This window comes from Gavia stellata, chromosome 16, assembly GCF_030936135.1.
Source record: "Gavia stellata isolate bGavSte3 chromosome 16, bGavSte3.hap2, whole genome shotgun sequence".
Lineage (NCBI taxonomy): Eukaryota > Metazoa > Chordata > Aves > Gaviiformes > Gaviidae > Gavia > Gavia stellata.
Genome location: NC_082609.1, coordinates 17,720,036 through 17,742,800, shown reverse-complemented (window position 1 = coordinate 17,742,800; position 22,765 = coordinate 17,720,036). Strand labels below are relative to the sequence as shown.

Here is a 22,765-nt window from a genome sequence, read left to right as displayed (position 1 = left end):
ACTTTTCAGCTTCCCACACTGCCCTGCCAGGGGCCCAAGAAGCTGGCAGGGGACACAGCCAGGACAGCTAACCCAAACTGGCCAAAGGGATATTCCACAGCATGTGATGTCATGCTGAACAAAAAACTGGGGGGAGTTGGCTGGGAGGATGTGGCTGCTGCTCAGGAACTGGCTGGGCACCGGTCAGCGGGTGGTGAGCAATTGCTTTGTGCATCGCTTGTTCTGTATATTCTTATCATTATTATTTTCTTCCTTTTCTGTCCTATTAATTTATCTCAACCCACGAGTTTTACCTTTTCTCCAATTGTCCCCCCCATCCCTCTGGGGGGAAGGGAGAGAGCAGCTGCGCAGTGCTTAGTTGCCAGCTGGGGTCAAACCATGACAAGGTTTTCTTCTACCATTTTTTAGCATGAAAAACATATCTTCAATGTAGTATTATTTAAGTTCACGTCTGCAGTCTAAGTCAAGAAGAGTAAGAACTATTTCATGGATATGTGTTAGCTTCCTGCAATAACATGGCATATCTTAGAAGTTTCATTCAGGCACCAGGCTGTGCCTGAATGTAACTATGTACAAATGGACCAATAAGTTCAAATACACTGGAAAGCAACAAGCCACATCTGCTCATTTAAGTTTACCACATCTTTAGTCACTTCTGTTGTCACTCAAAATGTCACAGTTCGATATTTGTTGCGATGAGCAACTGGCGAGCTAAAGCCACTCAGGTGCACAGTCATAGTTAACAAAATTCTAGGCATCGCTTCTGAACCAGCACAACTAAACAAGCATATCCAAACAGCTGTGTTAGACACGTCCATTCAACAGATTCGTAAAGGCACATATAGTCAGCAATTTCTCCAAAAGCTACGACAAAATTTTATGCAAGATATTTTCTTCCCTCCCCCTCCCACTCCCCTCCTCCCCGCAAACATGTAACAAACCCCATTATGTTTCTTCAAAAGATGACTTGACTCAAGACACTGTATTTGTAAGGTACATGTGTACATTATCTGGAAGCGTCCTGGTGGTGGGAAAATTCAGTCACCATCACTACTACAGTGCAAGCTACCAATGAAACAGCGATTGGACCAAAGCTAGAAGACAAGAAAGAAATTCTTTATACAGCATGTTTACTGTTACCACCTCTTGGTGCTGACTGGCAGCAACTGAGATGAGCTTGAAGTTGCACCTGTTTAAATACAGAGTCTTAGATTCCAAAGTACCCATGGAAGTTAATGTATAGCAGATCAAGCTGTCAAATCTAAAACCCACTGGGTTGTAAGATTCTTCTCCAAGATATTTATTTCGTAATGGATTTAAAAGGAAAAGTCTTAAACAACTTTCATCCTAACTACTGTCTTTTACTTAAAAAGTGGCTAACCCATTCACTAGAAGGAGCTTAAACCATAGTATAATGACTCAAATGAAGTCATCTTAAACTTCCATATAAATGCTGAAAAAAATAATAGTCAATGGAACTAGCTTAAATGTTCTCCTCAGAATTATTTGGTATGAGGTGTCATCAGAAGGTTAAGATTTGTCTCCTAAAACACGATGACACACAGCATGTGCATTACAAGTTCTTTGCTTTTATTGAGTGGTACTTTCCTTTAAAAAACACAATCCTTTCTACAAAACACCTCACCTCTCAACCAAAAAAACCTGACAGCTTTAGATAAATATTTTGTCTCAAATGTAATACAGACTACATTTTACATAGGAAGAGAAAGAAAGGTTTATTTTAATTATTAGTACAAATACAAGAATTTATAGAGTTTCAAAAGAATACTATCCCACAAAATGCATAAAAAGTCACATGCACCTTTGCAATCAGGTCAATCTGAAAGTTGAACAATTACACATTAGGGAGGGAAAGATTTGAATTCCGAATTCAGGAACTGGAAACAATTCGGAGCACATGACTTAGTTGAGTTCTGCATCAAAATTGTCGAGTCTGTCTTGCTCAGGGTTGACCCCCGTCTTATCATATACTAAAACTTCTGTAGCAAGTACTTATTTTCAGGAATAGCACAGTGCTTCAAACAAATAGCGATTAACACGTGGTTAGAGACTTAGCCATTATTCAAGCCAAGGCAATGCTTCAGGTCACTTTGCCAGGGAACTTAACAGGTGCCCTCTGGGAAGTTAAGATATCAAAAGTGCAACTCATTAATGTGATTATACTCTTCATAAAACAAGGCAGATCACATCTAAGTTAGGAACCTGTACATTTATGTGTGACATAAGTTTACTCAGTATTTCCTGCTGAAGCAGGACTCCAAATTGTTCAGGTTCCTTCCAGAAATGCAAGTGTTATTGCTGAGCACATTGTGTTTCAGAAGTTGGCTTAGAAGATACATACAACGTTGTGTATTTTTTCTTTTGTGTTTTCTTCTCAGTCAACATTTTATTTTCTTTCTTATCTTCTTTTTCCGTAGTTTCAAATCTGGATTCAGCTGTTAACCTATAGGTAAAGCAACCATTCTAAATACATATTTAGTTAATAAAAAACAGGGCTAAAATAAGAGCTTTAAGCAAAATCAACAAGCCAACTGGCATACAAGACCATCCATATGCAAAGACAGAGCAAGCAGTGTTGAAGAATAAAATGAGACTAAACCAAAGCATTTTTATATCAGTCCTATTCACATTTAATCACTTACAGTGTAACCTCCCCCCATACCCCTTATCTGCTAAAATGTTTGGTCAAAAAGGTTACTGAATGTGTTAACTGGTTGGGATCAGCCTTTAAAAAAAAACAAAACAAACCAGTGACTGTGCCATGCACATACAGGAGATCAAGTCCACAAAAGCACAACTCCGAGTGAAAAGTCCCAGCAACAGAATACAAACGTGAAGTCAAGCATTTTGCTTTAACACCAACAAAAAACAAAGGACTACACTTAAAGCAATATACTAGTTTCCAACCTAGTTCTGGACTGCTACTGCCTTTATCTTAATGCCTGAAGATCTGAAAAGAAGTGAATGGAAAAAATTTTGTTTTCAGGCTCTAAATTACATCATTTGTCCACTGACATGTTTTAATTCTACTGTGAATATAAATGGGAATACAACTGCCACATTGCTGTTAAAGAGGTAAGTTAAAAACAAGGTTTAGACATCTGAGCACAATTGGATGTTTTGATTATTTAAGAGTTACTTAATAAACACACAAATGTGTCATTAGAACAAACTGATAAATAGTGGTATTTACTCAGCCAAATCACCCAAAACCCATTGACTATTACACACGATTATTTCCGCAGCAAAACAAATTATGGAAAATGAAGTTCCAAATTAAACATCACTTTACATACCAACATCAATTCTATGCTGATTCATCACCACAGCTGTTAAAGCAATTCTCTAGTGACCTTGTGGATTTCTAGTGGTCTCAAAAGCCTCCAGTGAGCAACCCACAACAATCTACAGCTGCTTTCAATGATGGTTTTCTAAACATAAATAGCTGCTACCCAGTTGTTAGAGATTTATTTGCAATAGAGAGATACAGCTGAAGATCAGAACTATGAAAGGAGCTGTAACAAAAAAAGTTTGGGAAAATTTAGCTACAGATTTCCCCCCCTTGCCCCCCAGTCCATCTTTACACACAAATATATCAAACGGACTTTTCTTATCCATCACAAGCAATCTGCATATTATTTCCTATAAGCACTGCCTCCATAGACTAAAGAGAAATATGCTTTGCTGTGCATCTCCCCTAGGTCAGCAGTGTTTGCTCCACCATTTGCTTTGTAATAAGTCACCCGTACACCTGTAATTCTGATGGCTAACCATTTTTTGTCCATAGTCAGCTTTCCCCCAGCTGCCCTCCATTTTAGGTGTGCTGCTACTTGCAAGGAGCCAAGTAATTATGTGGTTACGCAAACCAATTGTTCAGGGAAGGAGAAAAAGTATATTCTTAGTAACCATCTTCTGGTTAGTGTCTAGTCTGCAGTTCAGTTTGTGCTTCCCTAGCAGCTGCAATTAAGGATGGATAGCTTGTGTCTGTGTATCTGTTCCTCCAGTAGATTATCTTCATTTGACCCTCCACTCTTCTGCCTTAAAACCACCTCTGTCCAAGGCCACCAGAAACATTACTCTAGTGGTCAAAATTTCCAACAAGAATTCCCTATAAAAATGTAAAATATAAACATACGTTCCAAAGCAGCACAATTGGATTTATACCAAGCACTCCCCTTTCACAGTATTAGATAAATCTGTTAGTTTATAGTGTAACAACTCTGGAAATCAAATTGACATCAGAAACATGACATTGTTTCATAAAAGTAAACAGTCACTAGAATTCATTATTTGGAGAAAAAAAAAAGTCATCTTATGCTTCAAATGCACACCAAAACATTTATGCAAGTCAGCATAAAGTAAGTTAACTTCCTCAGACTCCAACTACGTTAACAAATACCTAAAGTAATTTATCACAAGACTGACACTGACTTAAGATGAAATGAATGAGCCATTTCATGTTAGTAAGATACACTTTTAAGTGGATCAGCAATAGATTGCCATAATTTGCTTCACTTATGGAAAGCTTAGTTTATGGCAGTGAGGTATTCAGAAATGCCTGAAGATTCAAATAACTGAGCTTTAATGTGACAATGAACAGACAATCCAAGCAAATAAATTTTTCTTCTTTCATTCTTAGTGTCTTATAGTTGGCCTGCAAATGCTTCAGGACTGATTATTCTACAGCCTGCAAGTGGTTGAACCATACTTTCATTACCATGCTGAATTAGTTTTTTTTTAAAAATACATGTTTTACTAGTGTGTAGTAGAACATGTCCACAGGCTGCTACATACAACAAGAGAAGGGACAAATGATTGAATTCAGTTAACAGATTCCATAGTTAACAGCTGAGCATCATCTTTGAAATTCTCATAGAGCTCAAAAGCAGCCAGTCCCTTTTGTAATTCTTTTCTACCAACCTTTGTGATAATGAAGGAACAGCAGAGACGAAGCATTATGAACTAACTGCAACCCCCATTTCCCATCCCCCCTGCGCCACGTGGTGAGGAGGAGGTCGAAGCTGGGAATCAAGGAGTGGAGTCTGGGAAGAAGGGTTTGGGGGTAGTGAGAAGGTGCTTTTGCCTTTCTTTCTCCCTGTCCCACTATTTTTAATTGGCAATGAGTTAATCTTCCACAAGTCAAGTCTGTTTTGCTTGTGACCAATTGATCCCTGTCTTCATCTCAACCCACAAGCTTTTTTGATCTTAATTTCTCCCCCATCTTTTTGAATAGGGTGAGTGAGAGCAGCTGGGTGGGCATCTGGCAGCAAGCCAAAGTTAACCCACCACAGTCCTCATACCAAGCCAGCTCACAGACCACCCCTTAGAGCGTTGTCATATTTCTGGAAGTGTTTGCACAGGGAAACGGGTGGATCAGAAAGAAGAAATGACAGTTAAAAGCTTCCACTTCAAAAAATAATGCCTGTGAAACTATGACATGATTCTAGCAAGCTTGGACTTTATAGACTCCAAAACCAAGATGTAATGGGGGTTCCTTCTACCTGTTTAAGGAAGATCAACTAGTCTCATCACATGGAGCTTTACCTCCTGAGGATGAATACCATGCCTAAAACACCAAAGAGAATTTAGTATCCAGATCTCCTGCTGAGCCAAATGGCTCTAGGCATTTCCTATAGCCTATGTTCCTATATTCAACAAAGTCCAAGTCAGGTAGATTTGGTATATGTAATCCAACCAAACAATTCAGAAGAGCAAATATGCTCTTTGGCACACCAGGCTGCTTCAGATCAAACTAAAGCAAACAACCTCACATCTAAATGCAAATTAAGTTGGGCAGCAAAGGCTGGAATTTGCTATTTCCGTTTCAGAAGGGAAAAAAAAGCATTTCAATACAGAAGTGTATCTTTTTATTGACCAGTTGGCCTAACAGAACTTATCACTACCTATAACTTTTCCATTGCCTGAATTACAATAGCTATTAACAATCAATAATGATCACTTAAATATTTAAATCTTTAGTCTCAACTACTATGTTCTCTATACTCACATACCCCATAGCCTAATCAGTAACATCACCTACTAAAGTATTGAGATGTTTCCTTGCTTTAAATTTTAAGTATACACACACGCACTGCAGGTATGTACATATGCTATTAGTTCAAAGTTATCTAGCTTTATCTTACTAAGCCACATTAGCAAGCAAGGCTCTTCGAACAAGGAAGTTTGTCACCCATACAAGTACATACAGATTACCGCTGACCACTTCTTCATCGCCTCCTAAGCTAAGGTGACAAAGCTTTTCAAACACTATTTTCTAGAAAGGAAGTTTGCAATCCTTTCACAGTTACTAGGGCTCTTTTCACTGCCACATTTCATAGGCCAATCATGACAGAGTGAGACTAATTATTGCACAAAAACTACTCCAGTTACAAAAATAACCCCTGTGACCACAATAGTCTTTTCAGCCAGTGGATCAACACAAGGTGAAACACTGACAATTATCCGCCATGCACATGCCGATTATTTTTTCCCCTCCCCCAAACTCTCCATTTTCAAGTCCACATTCCCGCTCAAATTGCCAATTTTTTATTTTTTTTTTTTTGCCTTGGCATTTAGCTGTATTCCTACATAGGGTTTGGCCACATCCATCACAGAACAGTCCAGAGAATCTTCTAGTGTTTACAAACCCAGCCTCTCAAGTACTCAGATTTTATCATGACTTCCTATTTCATAATAAATCATAACAGAGCAGTGTTAACTAAATCCTCAATGTTATCTTAACAACATGATTAATTGGGGCTTTAGTAGTTCGTTAACACAGTCGGAAATGTGAACACAACCTTCGCCTGGATTTGCCTTTTACAGGTTCATACCACCACTGAAAACAACTTCAAAGCTTATATGGAGTTTTCTGGCAGTTTGTTGTTGTTGTGTTGGTGGGTTTTATTTTTTGAAATCTACTTATTTATGTTTTATTCCTTCTTTGAACCAACAGCAATGGGTGCAAGATTAGAACCCACCCTCTCAACTATGACTTTATCTTCCTCTTCCACTTCTTCCACCCACTCTGTTTTCAAACATCAACCCCATAAAATAATTTCCTCCCCTTACCGCCTCTCCAGTAGGTTTACCCCCTTCAGTTCACATAAACTGTTTCCAGCAACTTCCTGTCGGCAGACACTGTATCTTCCTTTCCAAAAGGAATATGAGGAAGTAAGCTTTTGACACCCAGGTTACATGCTATCTGTTCCGTTACGTGTACGGAACACTGTCATAACACAATACCATCAGTAAATTCTCCAATCTTTCCTCTCAACTTTCACCACCCATGTTTGACCTCCCTGATCTTTCCTCCTCGGCAACAGTCCCTGCATATTTTGACACAGCTACTTAAACTGCTATTTCTGCCGTACTCTCTCCAGACTATTTCAGAAGATTGTACTGTCTGGTTACTTGAAATCTGTCAATTACATCCAATGCAACCCTGAATAATTGATCCAAGAGTCAAAACATCAATCCAATTACTTGTGAATGCCATTAATTTTGGATATACTGTACAGGTTTCCATATGGCCTTCCTCTATCTTTGAAGCTGCTGTCGTTCTAGATTCAATAAGCTATTTTACTAGCAGACATTAGCAGGTTGTAAGCTCCAAACATCTAGACTACCACAGTTGTTTTTTTTCTCCCCCCAAACACTCAAACATGTGTTCACTAAGATTGCAAATATGAACAGAATACAAAAGCTGGAAGAAGGAAAATTCAGCATTCCTTTTACCAAGCTAAAAAGTTGGAGTTCATTACTGTACTAAATTACTTCACCATATGTCAAAAAGCAACTTAAATTTTCAGTTCAGGGGAAAAACTTGACCTTAGTTTAGCAGTTGTGTTTCTAGTTATCACGCATCCAGACTGTGTAAGTCAGTCGTCTGACAACACAAATAGCATAATTAATTGTCTATTATCTCATACAATAGAAGTTCTGTTAACCCAATTCAGTTTAAGAATTATGTCATTCAAATAATTGTTAGGCTTTTAGCTAAATCTGAAAGTTGATGAGGGCTGAAATTAGGTATGAAACTGAAGCATGATCCCTATTGCCATCGCTACTTTGATACCTAACAGTTGTGTGGCAGCTTTGAAGGGACCAAGAAAGAGAGTCTTATTTCTGAAGTCGGAGCAAACCAAGTGAACTGTCATGCTATCTGCACACCTTAAACGTTTTCAAGTAACGGGAAAGTTATTTCAAAGGTTGTTACAGTTTCAAGAGTCTTTTTCATTAGTCATCATTTTAGTCTTTCTAAAAGGTATTGAGAGGTTCAATGTAGGCAGCCGGAGCTGAGGAATTACACTGCATGCAACACTGAGGAAATAGATTAAGAAGTGGATAGCATAGTTCATGCAGCGAAAGAAAAGAGATGCAGGTCTGTGCTGATTGCCTTGACCATAGAGAGAAGCTGACACTGACCTGGGGGCAGCCGAAGTCAAGGAATTACTTCCACTTCTGCTATACGAAGTAAAAGCATCATGATTCTCATCTTTAGTTTTAACTCTCTTTCTTTCTCTTTCAGGTTCAACTACTTTTTGCATTGCTTGAAGAGCTATGTTTATTGGTGGTGCTTCAAGAGCATGTTTTTTTGGAGAAGCATCAATTTGCTCCAAGTTCTTGGAAGTCACCTTTGTTTCTTCCTTACTCGGCAATTGAGCGAGAGCAGCTTCTTTTACAGAAGTGTTTTTGCTGTCCAAGTATTCACAAGTAGCGTCCACTGGAATCTTCTCCCTCTTCTTTTTAATTTTAGTGCCTTTAAGTAATTCTAAGAAAAAAGAGATATACTTTTTGTACACAAGCAAAGCTGGAGTTAACTTGTCCACCAATGTGTTCATAATAAAACTAATAAAGAACACTTCACATGACTGAAGACCTTGGAATAATTCTTAAAAGACAACTTATATCCCTTAAAGAATGTCCTTTCATATAAACTGTTATCAGTAAGCAAGCACCCCAATAGAAGTCAGCTTGAAAAAAAAGAGACAAAAATATCTTTCTCCCCACCCACTCTACCTTTTTACCAAGGCTTTTAATTCGATGCTCTGAACTACATGAATATGTTCAATTATTTTATTTTCATTTTGGAGGCTGCTGAGGTGAGCTTCCACAACTAAGATTTTGAAATTAAATCCTTTGGGTATGGACAAATACCAACACCAATTCACCCATCCAGTTCGCCATTCAGCTTCCTCCACAGGCTACAACTCCCTTGTCTCTGCACATAACCAGGTATCAGCTGTTTTTCAGGTGGGCCTCTGTTGCCAAAACTTAATCCATATTAACTTGAGCTACTACACAGTTTTTCCTCTAAATGCTTTGCACTTATTACAAAGCTCCTATCAGCAGCCTACATTCAGAAAGCTGATACTTCTCCTCAACAGAGGGATACTGCTAGTACTATGAAAAGCACCTCCTGAGAATTCGTTCCCACCTGCTTCACTATGGTTATCTAGCTATACTCTATAACACCTCTGAACACTATAATTTGTACTCTTTAGTCTTCTGAAATTAATGTTACTATACGTATTGAAGTAAGGTCCTTGAGCAAAGCAGGGCTTTACCACTTCAGCAGTTTTTGGATCAGGTTATTATCAAAAAAGGCAGCCATTTAAACATTAGTTTATATCTAGAACTAACCCAGTATCTTGCTGTTTTATGTCATTCAACTTGTGAAGGTTGAGAAGAACAGATACTATTTTTTTCCCCCATATGGAAAAGTAGTATTTACCTTCAGGTTCGTATTTCATTTTTAGCTCATCAAGCATAACTCGCAAGTTCATATTCTCACTCTGACAAGCTTGCAAATGCCTCTCATTTGTGAAGAGCTTCCTTTCAACTTCTAGAACCCTTTGGCTCTCATACAGAGCTTTCATCCTCTGCAAGGATAGTTCATTTTTCAAGGTTTCCGTTTCCTTGCTGGGGTGGGAGAAAGATTATACAGTCAGATTTGGTTTTGCCTTTTTGTATCTGCTGCTTTACTGAATAAAGTCAACTAAGCATTCAGCAACTTCACATAATATTCAGATTTATACACTAGTAGAAAAATGAAAGAGACCTCTTCCGGTACAATGAAAGTTTTCACTTGAACTTGACATAGAGCAGTGAGTTTAGTTACCAGAGATAGAACGTTTGTTAAAAACAAAGCTGTATGCTGAACAACACACACATGCATATATAGCTGGTTTGAGAAACCTTCCCTAACCTACAAATTCACTTTACACAAAGGTGTTACTTTAAGCGACCAATACAAAAATAACTACGTTAATGCTCAGTGCGTGTCCTTGCCTCTGTTTCAGAGGCCATTAACTTCCACATCGTAAGCACTGAATGACCATTCCTCAGCAGTCCTAAGGTACTCGGACCATGCCAGGTTTCCATAATAGCAACAGTGAGGTGACAGACTTGGAATTCCCACAGCAGACCATCGCCTCCTGCTGCAAGTGCCATGCTTTCATCGGAGGGCTTAAAAAACACTCCTGAGGCCAAACGCTATAGACTTTCTACTTAATAGATATGGAATTCACTAGTCAAAGAACACGTCTCAACTACAAAGTCCAATAGAATATTTCAAGTGTTATTATCTGGCTCTTTTTAGAAAAGAAAGAAATATATACAGCCTATAGACTTTAAGAAGCTTCATACAGTTCCCTTAAAGGTTAATTTTTTTTTTTAAGTTCTCAAATATCTTGTATCTAGAAGTATTAACAACATTTCTAGAAGAAAACAACAATAACATAAGATAATTCCGCTGCTATCTTTGGCAACAATAAGATGACAAACAAAACAACTCTCAGTCCTATAACAAAGATCGGATGGTTCCACAGCATTAGGAAATGAGACAGCAGGTATATTTGCACACACAGTCAGTGAACTACATACAAGCAGTAACAAAAAAAGGGAGAATAAAAACAAGTAGCTATAAGATAACCAGACTACAACCAACTTGTAGGCCTCAGGCCATTAAGTACTTACTTTGAGTTGTCAAGTTTCATTTGTAGTAAATCCGCATAGTAACCATCTTCAGACTCTCCTCCTTTTGAGCTACTACCAGCTCTGGATTCTTCCATATTCTCATATAAAGTCTGATAAAGAAAAAATGTCAGGTTGTCAAATAGTGACCTTTCAGAAGCACATTAGCTTAGTCCTTAGGTGAATTTTTCCATGCATTTCTATAGAGAAGCCTCATCATTGAGACATTTAAGCATACACAAGAGAGCTCAGATGCTCCAAGTACTTCCTCATTTGTTACAAATGTCAAATAGCACTGAAACTGACAGTTCTCTCTCATTCACTGAAAGAAATAAAAAAGCAAGTTATCTCAACTCCAGAAGGTTTTCAAATACCATTGCAGAACAGTTATCTCCCTTTGTACTTGAAAATACAGGATATTTAGTTAACCTACAGGGAATTCATTTCAGCCTTTATCTCTAGGCTTCTGTAGCTGGACCCGAGGTAAGGCATACAAGCCGTGTTAATCAATAGCCAAAACCTCAAAATCAATTACATCTTTTAGATGTGAATGCTGGTTCATAGTAAAGAGGCCATAAATGCAATGAACTTTCCATAAAATACATCAGTAACAAGTGATATTCGAGGTTTCTGGTTTGTGTTTTTTCTGATCAAGCACGACTCACATTTCATACTGTCCCACAGATCTGACAGGCTGCTGTCAGTCACTGACTACAGGTACTTTTGATGGTTATTCAAATCAATTATTTAATTTGCCGACACTACTTCTTTATGGCACAGAGACAAAAATAAATACTGATCAAGCTTATACATGACAAAACCAGTAAAGCAATCAAGCTGTCTCAATCGCTTACTAAAATGGGTTAAGCCTAGCTTTATGCCACTCTGGTTAAATGCAGAATAGAGAATGCTATCCTGGAAAGCATAATCCTAATGCATGAGCTAATACACCTAAGTTTACATTCCAAATCTGTGATAAGAAAGGGCCAAATGAGTCCTTAAGTATGTAAGAAAGTAAGAAAGGCTACAGTTTTCACTCTGTGTACACACACACCCACACACCAGCAACATTACAATAACACGTATAGGTGTCCTCATGTACTTCTCACCTTCCAAAATATTGACAAGATGCTATCAAGTTGCCTAAAACAACTGAAGAAATTGCTTTACAAGAATGATTAAGCAATTCAGTTTTTCTAGAAAAGAGCATGCTTCAGCTGCAGAGTTAAGACATGTTAAGGAAATTAATATCCAAGAAATCCAATACAGCTGAGAGACTAACAAGTGATAAAGCCTAAGTACACATAGTAAAAATGTGAAATGGTTATGTCTTCCAAGAGACGAATCAGATGTCATAGCTCAGTGAACTCTGACCAAATAATTGAACTTAAACGCTACAGGTAACTACATAAAATATGAAGGTGCTACACACAGGAACACAGAAAAGACTGTTTCTCCAAACCGGGGGTTGGGCGGTGTAGAATTTTCTGCTTCTCTGAACTTCAGAAGTGCACATTCTCCAACTGTAAAATGGAACTTTGGTCAAATAAAGGTATGAGTAGCCTTTGGATCCCTTTTCAAACCTGGGCATGGACTTCAGATAGTTTTCATAATTCTTCTTATTCTCATGTTTTGGCTTCTGATTATGACTTTTCCACTTAATTAAGGACCACATACCTTAAATTTTTCTAGCTGCCTCACTTTCAGAAGAAGATCTTCTATCTCACCATTCTTTTGTTCTAACATCGACTGTAAGCGTTCCAGCTGCTCAAATTCTGCCTGAGAGCCTTTCATCTGTAGCAGTGTAGCCATTTGTAGCTAAAAAGAAAAAAAAGGAAAAAAAATCCTTACAACAAATACTGGGTTAAGTGACTGAAAATCTCAGCCTCTTACCTAAGAGTTAGGGTACTCAAGCCTTGTAATTCTAATCCTGAATATGGAAGCACAGTGGATGCATAAACTCAGTAGTAGAGAAACTTCACAACATAGTCCTCGCAATTATCACCATAGGTTGACACTAAAAATCTTTAGGACAGCTGAAAGCTTACTGAACAGAGTAGTCCTGAGGTGTCATATTTTTCTCCATATTGACTAAGGAACCTATAAACATACTGTCAAGGACACACAGAACATTTCACATTCAAATTGTAAACACCAAGTCTCACTTGGGAAAAACCACCCTACTTCAAAGAGTTTAAAATGCCTTTTTTGCAGTTCTGATTCTGAGGTATAGATAACACTGAGTTTGCCTTCTGTAATATTAATTCAAGGATTTCAGCTTCTTCAGTAGAACACATCCTTTCAAGCAAAGGAACACCCTTTGTCATTACAAAATGAGAAGTTTACTAAAGAAAATTCTTGCATTTATAGCACATTTTTCTGATGCCGTTAAACTAATAATATCATGGTACAAGGGCCTTAGCACATTCAGTTAGCAGTGATACCTCAGACACTTAAACAACTAGAGAAACAATATGAAATGCAATAACAAAAGACTTAGAGCGTTAGTGATAACTGTAGCATTTTTACCCATCTAGTCAGTATGGAGAAGGTAACACTGCAGGACACGTGGAGAAATCACAGGGAAAGGTTCAACTGAAACAAATTAGACTACAGATTAACAGAGAAAGTGAGGGAAGAGCGTTTACCCTACAGAATCTCCTATGTCAAGTAAAGGAGACTGATGATTCTGTACACAAAGTAGAGCTAAAGGAAGATTCAATTGTCTCCTCCTCATAGTTTCTACAGGACATAAGGGAGGCAAAATTTTAACCCCCACTACTGCCTGACTAAAACTATACTTACATTTCCCAAGCATGCAGACACCTAACCTTTTCCCCTTTCACTTAAAAGCCCGCTTTCTCACTGTCAGAATTGCAAATTGCAGTTGATCTACACAAAAACAAAGAATAGAAACATTAAGAAACTGGAAGGGATACTTCCAGTGGGCTTGGAAAATACACCAGACATGGTACAACTTCCCACGGGAGTACTGCTTACGTTTTGTTCAGGAGTCAGATCTTTCGAAATCATCAGTAAATACCACATTCAGACATTCTGACAACTAAAGCTCTAACAACAATTAATTATACTATTGGAATCAGTGGCTGAAAGAAGAAATCAGTTAACTATAGATTGAGCTTTAAACACACAGCATCACAATGCAACACGAAGCAGAGAGGATCTTAACAGGAGTCTAAGATGGCAGCTTAAGCAAAACAGCTGTCCTAACAAACTACCTCTCCCCAATATCGATATTAGAAGAAATTTTATGGGGACAAATGAATACAAATTGAAATTCCAAATAAAAAACATTAAGTAGTAGAACAGGGATACCAATTTGCCTCAGTTATTGGTGAAAATCTTCAGTATTAGGAATGTTTCTTATACCATTCAATCAGTATGGCTGACTTACCCTCACATTACAAGGAGACAATTTCTGAAGAAACTAATCCTATTCAATCATTTTACTCACTCAAATCTTTAGCTCTCAAGGTCAGATTTTACTAAAAGAGAATTCCTTTGCTGCATCAGTAGTTCTTTTCTTGTCCTTTAGGAATGTTGTTTCAATTATTTTCAACCTACTTCTCCACAAAAGCTAGGTAACCCAAACCTGTATCTTCAGCGTTACTCATTATCATCACTCTTGATGTTTAAGCACTCCCCTCAAACTGCATGATCAAGTACTTGATCAAAATGAAAGGATCCACTCTTGTGTTGGATAGTCACAAGACCAACATCAAAACAGCTGGCAGTTTTGTAGCATCCCCTTTACATTATCTTGTAAATCAGCTTCTGCTAACTAGTTCTCAATGGTATTAACCAACAGGCTCCCACCCTATGGAAGTGTAGTCTAAATGAAATAGTTATGACAAGACTTACAACTTATTCTGCACTAAAGAGAGGGAGAAGCAAGAAAAATATGGACAAACATAAAAACAAGAAAGCAACCCAAAGAAAAAAAACCACCACAGTGTGATCAGAGGACAAGCCTGCCCTTTTCTTTACATTCGTTTCTGACAGTCACGGTTAATACACAAATAAATGCTTCAGGTAGTATGAGAATTAGATAAGAAAAGAAAAAGCAATTGTCAAGACGAACTGAATGCTAGTTTGACTGACGGGAGTTGTATTTTACTTTTATCCGTTTAACAACTACTGCCAAAGTTAGCAAACATAGTGCCTTCAGTATAACTGGGGAGTTCCAGGATGAAGTAGTAACACTAGTAGCGATAGAAAAACGCTGATGCACCATAAAAGTCAAATAGCACAACGACATCTCACTTGTTTTTTCTCCCACTTCCCTCCCCCCAGACTACTGCATGATATTTCAAAGACAATCAAATCTCCTAGCCTGCGTACTAAAGCATTGCCTTATCAGACCCCAAGGAAACCCTGGAGCATTACAGTAACGGTCCTACCTTCATTCTCTGCAACTGTTCTCTAGTGAATGCATGCTGTTTTTGTAGTGACTGATATTTTATTTTCACACTGATCAGCTGTCGTTCCATTTCTGCCCTACGGTCCTCCACCTACAGAACATTGTTAACAATTATTACTATGAAAATAATAACACTTGTTGTCACTTGGATGATGAGTTTTACAAGATGTTACCTAGCAATTGATGTTGGTTCTGCAAATACTGCTTTTCCAGCAACAGTGCTTGAAAATACGCACTATTGTCATTACCTCTGAGATGAAAGTGAGTAGACAGTGCTGTAGCAGCTGAAGCCAAATCAGTAAAGTGCCACAGATTTTGCTTTTGTTCTTTTGATAACAAAATAAAGTAACATTTGATATGCCTCAGCGTTGCTGTAGAATAGTTTTGTCCACTGGCATCAGAACAAACGGTTTAAAAGAGTGAACTGTGTACCAATTCAATGCATTCCTTGGGTGTTGTCAGAAAACAAAATAACTTTCTACACATCTAACAGCAGCTGAACTCTTATTCAAAAACTAATTAAAAAACCCTCCCAAATGCTCAAACATGCAGCCATTTTCAGCATGTTTTTAAAAGACAGAATTTAACAGCATCTTTTAGTATTTCACAGATCTTCTGCATTAAAGAAGGCTTACTAGCTGAACAAAACCACTTAAAGCCAAGAGCTGCAGACAGAACTGTCATGAACCCTCAGTCCCATTTTCTGTCTATCTATCTCAAAAGCCAGGTAACTTGAAGTGATTCCATTAAGTTTACTAACTCCCCAGCTTCAGAGTGCGCATAAAATTTTTTTCCATAGGTCAGTTCCCAGACGGTTCAACACTGAAGTAGTATTTGAGGAACAGAGATTCATGCTGGCCAGATCAGGTACAGATAGTCTAATACTTTCAACGCAATATAAGAAAGAAGCTTATTTCTTCTCTCCTCTATATATTCTCAGGTTATCTGTGGCATTATTGTACCTCAGCAAAGAGAGAATTGCCTTTACTTGTAGGGTCCAAAGATTGCTGCACTGCATGATCCAGCTGAACCTGAAGCTCTTGATTAGCTTCACGAGCTTTCTAGATTAAAGCAAAGAGGATATTAGTCATTTAAGCATCTGATGTACTGCATATATGAATTTAATCAGATAGTTTTACCTCTTTTTCATTTCCTATGCCTTTAGCACAGATTATCTTGTACTGCAGTACTTAGCTGTCCATACAGTTCTAGTCAGTTAAGAGCCAGTCAATTTTGTTTCACTAAAAGGCTTAATATTACACTTGCTCTTCAGGACAAGAGCATAACTAAGACCTTTAAAGGAAAGCTTTGATGTTTATCAATTGGATTAATGGTATTGAGACTATTAGCCTTGCTGTGCTAGTCACAAATCCTCTACTCCCCAGTACAAGATTTTCCAAGGCATTCAGTAGGAACTTGAAATAAAAATGAGAATTCTATCAGTGACGTGTGAGAAGGTCCTGTTACGAGGCAGATTACTGCAATACAAAGGATCTCCATACATAACCCTCCCCAAAATAACACCAATATAGAGTATTTAGCAACAGGCATTACCAACCACGACTAGCCAGCATCTTTTTTTCCCCCCCTCTGCCTTCTCTCTCTCCCTCTTTCCTCAGAACTCCTTTCTCAAAACTCCTGATTTCACTGGAAAGATAGCACCACAACTTCAGGACTTCGGGGATTGTCTACCCCTCTTGAATAAAGTTAAAGAAATACCTCTAACGCATTACAGTAAGAAACAACTTCTTTTTCCCTCTCTTCTTTTTCTCCCTGCAGACGCTCCAGCTGATTACGTAAGTTACTGTTTACAAGTTCTAGTTGTTCTTTACTGTACTGCAGTTCATTCAGCTTTTCTTCAACGTTGGCCTAAAAAAAAGAAAACCCCACAACCAAGTATGAAATAAAGTTTATTAAAAAATTTGAAAAGTACACCCATGTGAACCAAACAGGTTTGTTACTAGTAATTACTTCTAATACAAAATGTTATCTTAAAGAAGTTGTATTAAAGTCTAGTTATTAAGACTTTTTTCTGTGCATATTTTCTTAATAGTAAACCAATCATAAGGTAGCAATATATACAAAGCAGCTAAAAATGAAATGAGCAAAAGCACAGTACTTTATTTCCAAATAACCTACATTCCTAATAATTAAGTACTAGTCACACACCTTGACGCTTTCTAGTTCAGTGAGTTCTATCTGAAGATTGAGCATTTCTGAAGACATTGTCTCATGTACACGTTCAGACATCATACGTAGTTCTTCTGATTTGGCAGCAATTATTTCCTTCTGATGATCCACTTTGTGTCTTAATTGCTTCTCTGAGAGTCGGGTTTCATCTAGTTCTGCTTTCAGGTTCTCCAACTTAAAGACAGGTGACAATAAGTAGTACTTTTTTTTTTTGAAAAGCACAATAATTTTGACTCTGTTCTAATCACAGAAAATGTCTTAGAAATACAACTTAAAAGCAAACTTTTAAAAATAACCTTCAAAATTTAATGTAATTCACAATGTAACTATGCAGATGTTGGTTAGAAACCAAACAAGCTCCTACACATTAAAACTATTTATTAGATTTGTTTTGGTAGTAAGTGTGCAATTATGAGTTAAATATTCTTTAAAAGGCTATTAGCAACACTTTAGCTATATATTAGTTGCCAAACCTTGTTTTTAAGGTCACTGATTTCTTGTCCATATAGTCTGGCAAGCAGTTCTTTCTGTTTATCCAGTTGCATGTTTTGCTGTTGCTTAAGGGAATCACATTCAAAACTCAAGCTTTCCAACATTCGATTCTTGAGTTCAATTTCTCTCTGAAGAGAGTATTTCTCTTGTTCAAATTTCTGAAAGAAATAACATAGTAATAAATCTAGATGTAGTATTCATAAATGATCGGGGAACAAGGTACTAAGTACAGGCTGAGAAGCAAGACACTAAATGCCTAAAACTTGTAGCTCATTCAACTTTTCATTGAAGTCCCAATGAGGGAATTGTTACACCCATATTTTTTTTAAAAAAGAGAGAAACTGCTCTGAAATTTTATGCCTTATTTGGCTGTGTAATATTCTCTTCTTCATAGAAACTGTATTATTCCTTTGCACCCAATATGAAGGGTGTGGGCATCTTCTCTGCAAGTGTAACAAAGAAATTTAGTGAGAGCTTACATGTCCGTTCTACCACCATGGAACCCACTCATGTTAAAAATTGTTGCAGTCCATCAAGTACTACTGCAAAATAGCTGGGTTCAATGTTTGGTCAAGATATCTAAATTGTCCACTGTTTTGTAGTAAATCCCATCAACCCTTCCAGATCGAATAATGACTTTTTAATCAGCTTCCCTCTATGCCTGATTGTATATGTTCACTAATTATAAAGGGCAGCTTCACTTTACTCTTCCATTCAGCTAGCAATTAAGGAGAAGAAAAAAAATAGAAAAGCAGAGTCTTGGAAGCCAAAAAAGTAAATACCAAAGCCAAATGAGCCTGCAAAGATGCAGGCTTTTTTTTTTTTTTTTTTTTTAATAAAATTACTCTTAAAACACAAACCAGAATTAAAAAAGGAACATAAAAAAACTAAAAGCTGTCAGGTATGAAATTGACTTCTGTGGCCGAGACACCGGCTTATCAAGGCCAGGCTTAGCTCTCAAATATACACGACAAGAGTTTTAACCCAAAGATAAAGACAGTGCACGGAAGAGGTTTAGGAGTGCACTGCTGACCAGACCCAAGAAAGGCAAAGGTCTGGCCTGATATGTCTACACAGACTTTTAAAGAAGCATACACAGATTTTTCCGAAAGTCTCTTGTGCCTACTGTTAAAACTTACACAGGTGTTCACAGTAATTGCTTTGGCTCTCAGATTTCTAGGAAGAGAACCACAGATTCAAAAGCTCAAAAGCATCTGTTGGATAACCATGGTTCCCACACAAGATGTTATTCTACTGTATGAAGGCACACAATTCCTTCCCTCCGCCCCTGGAATCTAAGTTACTAACTGATCTGGTTCACACATGCTTAGCTCATCACTTTGCTCCAGCCTATAACATAGGATTACAACCTATGGGTGCAGCTTCACACTACAGTAGCCACCATTTCAGGTTGTCTGGAGAAAAGGATGATCCTGCCATGCTTTCCTTACCGCTTCTGCTTTCCAGCTGCCTCTCTGGCACTAAGCTTACCAATGGCAAACTGATCAAAATAAGTTATTAGGGTTCATTCACAATAGCAGGGTGCTACAACTCTCCAGCTGGTAAAAAAAAAAAAGACGACACAAAAAACCCACAGAAACCAAAAACTATAACAAAACCACAAACATTTTAGCTCTATCACGAGAGAAGAGATAGATGCACAGCCAGGAACAGACTAAATGAAGATAAATTATATATCTGAAGTACGGGCTGACTGAAAAAAACAAACATCAAAATTAAAGTGTTTATGATAAGCGGAAGAGATTTTCCCAATTAGAATTTTCTTGCACAATTACTAAGAAAACTGGTTGTCTAAATAATACCTCTATATTTCACCACTACACTACTCTCTTTTCTGAGACGTAAAGAAACGTACTAATAAATTCAGAATCCTGTGGCATTTAGGAAATTTGAGAACTTCACTACAGAAGAAATCAATTCCACAGTCTTGCTGCTAGTGTTCTTTCTACAGCTTTAAGTGATACAAAGCTTGCAGGGAGAGTATAACATGAATGAATTGCTAAACGTACCCAAAACACATGCTCTAAACCAAATTTTCTCTAGCACTTAGTATTCATTTTACATTAAAAGCAATTCATCCTACACGGTACTGAACACTTAATGCATAATTAGCGATGAAACCCTGTCCCAGCTAGATGAAATTATGCTCAATGTCTTAGAGTAGAGATAAAAAGCCCTCTCTACAAATACGTAAACTAACAAGTCTTATTAAAATTAATCTTGACTCTAAAAGGCATTCAAAACACCTGCGACATTCAGAAAACAGTTAAAATAAAACAAAGTTCTTGACTGCTGGGTTTTTTTAACTCAAAGTTTAAAACATCACCTCAGTTTTCTCAGTCAATTCACGGCGTGTTTGATCCAACTGATTTTGAACTTCACTTTGGGACTCCAACAAATGCAAGCCATATTGTGCTGCCTTTCTTCGCTCATTCTCTGCTTCCTTGAGTTGGTGTCTAAGACTTAAAATGGTCTCTGTCTCCATTTTTCTTCCTTTTGTTACTTCAATATTACAAACACAAAATGATTAAAAAAATATGTATTTCGGTAAGTTACAATAGTTAATCTGAAAGAAGTTATTGGATTCCCTTTCTTAATCAGGATACAAGGTTGTATTTTTGCAGTAATACAAGACAAAAAAAAGATAGCTCATGAACAAACAGTCCTGCAAACAGTAAAATAGCAGCTATTTCTCCATAAATTTGGTTAACACCTTATTCCTGACTATGTCTTAAACAATAGCATGCAGCAAAACAACTCCTGTGTACCCAGCCCGGTTTCCCAGTGCACCACAACTGGAGTTGGTCAAGTATATAGCTATCTTGCCATTTGCAAGAGAAGGCTAGGAAAGTTTTTACCTTGTAAAAACACTTTCACTCATATGGCTGACTATTTTCTGTGGTATTAGAAATAAAGCCACGCTAACTATAGCATTACTTGTGTACACAAATAACATTTAAGATTCATGTAGGCAGCTGTATTAGCCGGATAGTTTACTCCTAATAACATTATGTGGGATACAGAAACAGATAATTGAAGGAAAGTGTCAAAAATAGAAATGCTGTTCAAATAGATGGAATTTTAAACACAGGGATTTTTGTTTATTTAAGTGTTTAATGGAGTTTTTCAGGTCTGTTTTCCACTTCAAACTTAAGTCACTACAGGTAACCTATTTGTTAATAACCACGTCTTTGCCACATGTTTCAGAAAATTCATCCATTGCTGTCTTCTTATCACAACGGAAGACACAAGTAAAGGTGAGTTTTGCAAAAAGTTAGTCAAAATAAATCCAAACAAACAGAATATTTAAAAAAATAAAAAGCAAGTCAAACTAAGACCATAAGCTTGTATGACTGCTTGCTCCTAAACCTACTAAATCAACACGCCGCAAGAAATCCTATTAAGACAGAAATTGCTACGCAACTCAGGCTTCTGAGCAACATAAGCCAAGAGTTCTCTCAGAAAGTATGCAGTAACAATGATACACGAATACAAAGAAAAAATATGCAGTTCATTTTTCAAAGCCAGGGTTCATAATATTTTATATAATTTCAAGATTATAGTAATTCTTCAATGAAGATGTTATTCTGTGCTTTTTCTTTTCAAATAAAAAATTCAGTCGTTGCCATTTCTTACTGGCACATATACTATCCTTACGAATTTTAGCAAGATGCTGGCCTTAATCAAGAGCAAATTTCACAGCTCAACACAGGAGAGATTACTTTTAAGAGTCATTATTGTAATGTAATGCCATCACTTTATTTTGCTAACTTTTACTCAACATTCCTATAAAAGGAAAAAACCCTAATTTTAACACGCAAAAGTACATCATGCCAAAACTCTGCTAAGTCCTTTCAGAGATACAAGATAGAAATTACCACATTCTGGTTTTCACATTTTCCATCACTTGTTATTCAAGTTTAACACATACGAAGAGACTTTATCCAGCCAGGCTCCGAAACGTCAGTTTTTCACATCTAACCGCTGCAATACTTGAAATGCTAGTTTTGCACACATGCTAACATAAGGCAGTGAAAGACAGGAATTTTGCATACCTATAATTAAGAATCAACATTATTATTACTAGTGCAAGGACACGTACGCTGTGTACAATTTAATAAGGAAATGTTTAACAGTAAGATGTAGGATACAATACAAGCATATAGGCAACCACCCCTGGCATGCATTTGCATTAGTAAAGGGGGTGAATTAATCCTTATTCACTTCATAAACAGAATTTTAAGAACAGCTCTATTTTCTGATCAAGCAACAGTGTAGAGGCAATAGAGCAATTTGATTGCTCCTAGCTTACTAAATTAAATTTGAGTAACATTTTAACTCACCTTCAGAAGTCCATTTAAGTCTTTCTTGACCTTATTCTCATAGTCCACCTTGAAAAGAAAAAAAAAAAGCAACAGTTGTCTAGTCCAGATGCGTACAAGCTGCCATTATAGCACAGTCCTTCACAGCAGGCCTTTTCTGAAAAGGCTTAACGCCTGTGGCTGTCTCATAAAAATGCAGATCACAAACTAAAACCCCACAGAAATGCAAATCTTATTCAAATCTCAGTTTGGCAGCTGTCAGATAGTTTAGAAACAGCCAAATCAGGCAACATTGCCAAAG

At 37.4% G+C, this 22,765-nt stretch overlaps 1 protein-coding gene across 1 annotated transcript; it reads right to left on the bottom strand.

The window, feature by feature from the left end:
* Window positions 1–1,740: 1,740 nt before the first annotated feature.
* Window positions 1,741–22,527, bottom strand: SPDL1 (spindle apparatus coiled-coil protein 1). Its single transcript, XM_009815121.2, has 12 exons — window positions 22,486–22,527; window positions 20,469–20,644; window positions 18,103–18,279; window positions 17,609–17,803; window positions 17,159–17,308; window positions 16,402–16,500; window positions 15,420–15,530; window positions 12,676–12,816; window positions 11,002–11,111; window positions 9,758–9,945; window positions 8,449–8,794; window positions 1,741–2,464 (listed from the first exon to the last, which is right to left on the bottom strand). Exons 2-12 carry the CDS (start codon window positions 20,625–20,627, stop codon window positions 2,314–2,316), a joined length of 1,827 nt encoding a protein of 608 aa, XP_009813423.2. The 5' UTR covers window positions 20,628–20,644; window positions 22,486–22,527; the 3' UTR covers window positions 1,741–2,313.
* Between the last annotated feature and the right edge of the window lie 238 nt (window positions 22,528–22,765).

Bases quoted from the DNA above. Each gene is read 5' to 3' on its own strand.
- SPDL1 (XM_009815121.2), bottom strand. From the start codon at position 20,627: ATGGAGACAGAGACCATTTTAAGTCTTAGACACCAACTCAAGGAAGCA. The intron at 17,804-18,102 runs GTTTGGCAACTA...CCTGTCTTTAAG, and splicing joins TCAGTGACCTTAAAAACAAG to TTGGAGAACCTGAAAGCAGA. The intron at 11,112-12,675 runs GTATGTGGTCCT...TTTCTTTATCAG, and splicing joins GGCAGCTAGAAAAATTTAAG to ACTTTATATGAGAATATGGA.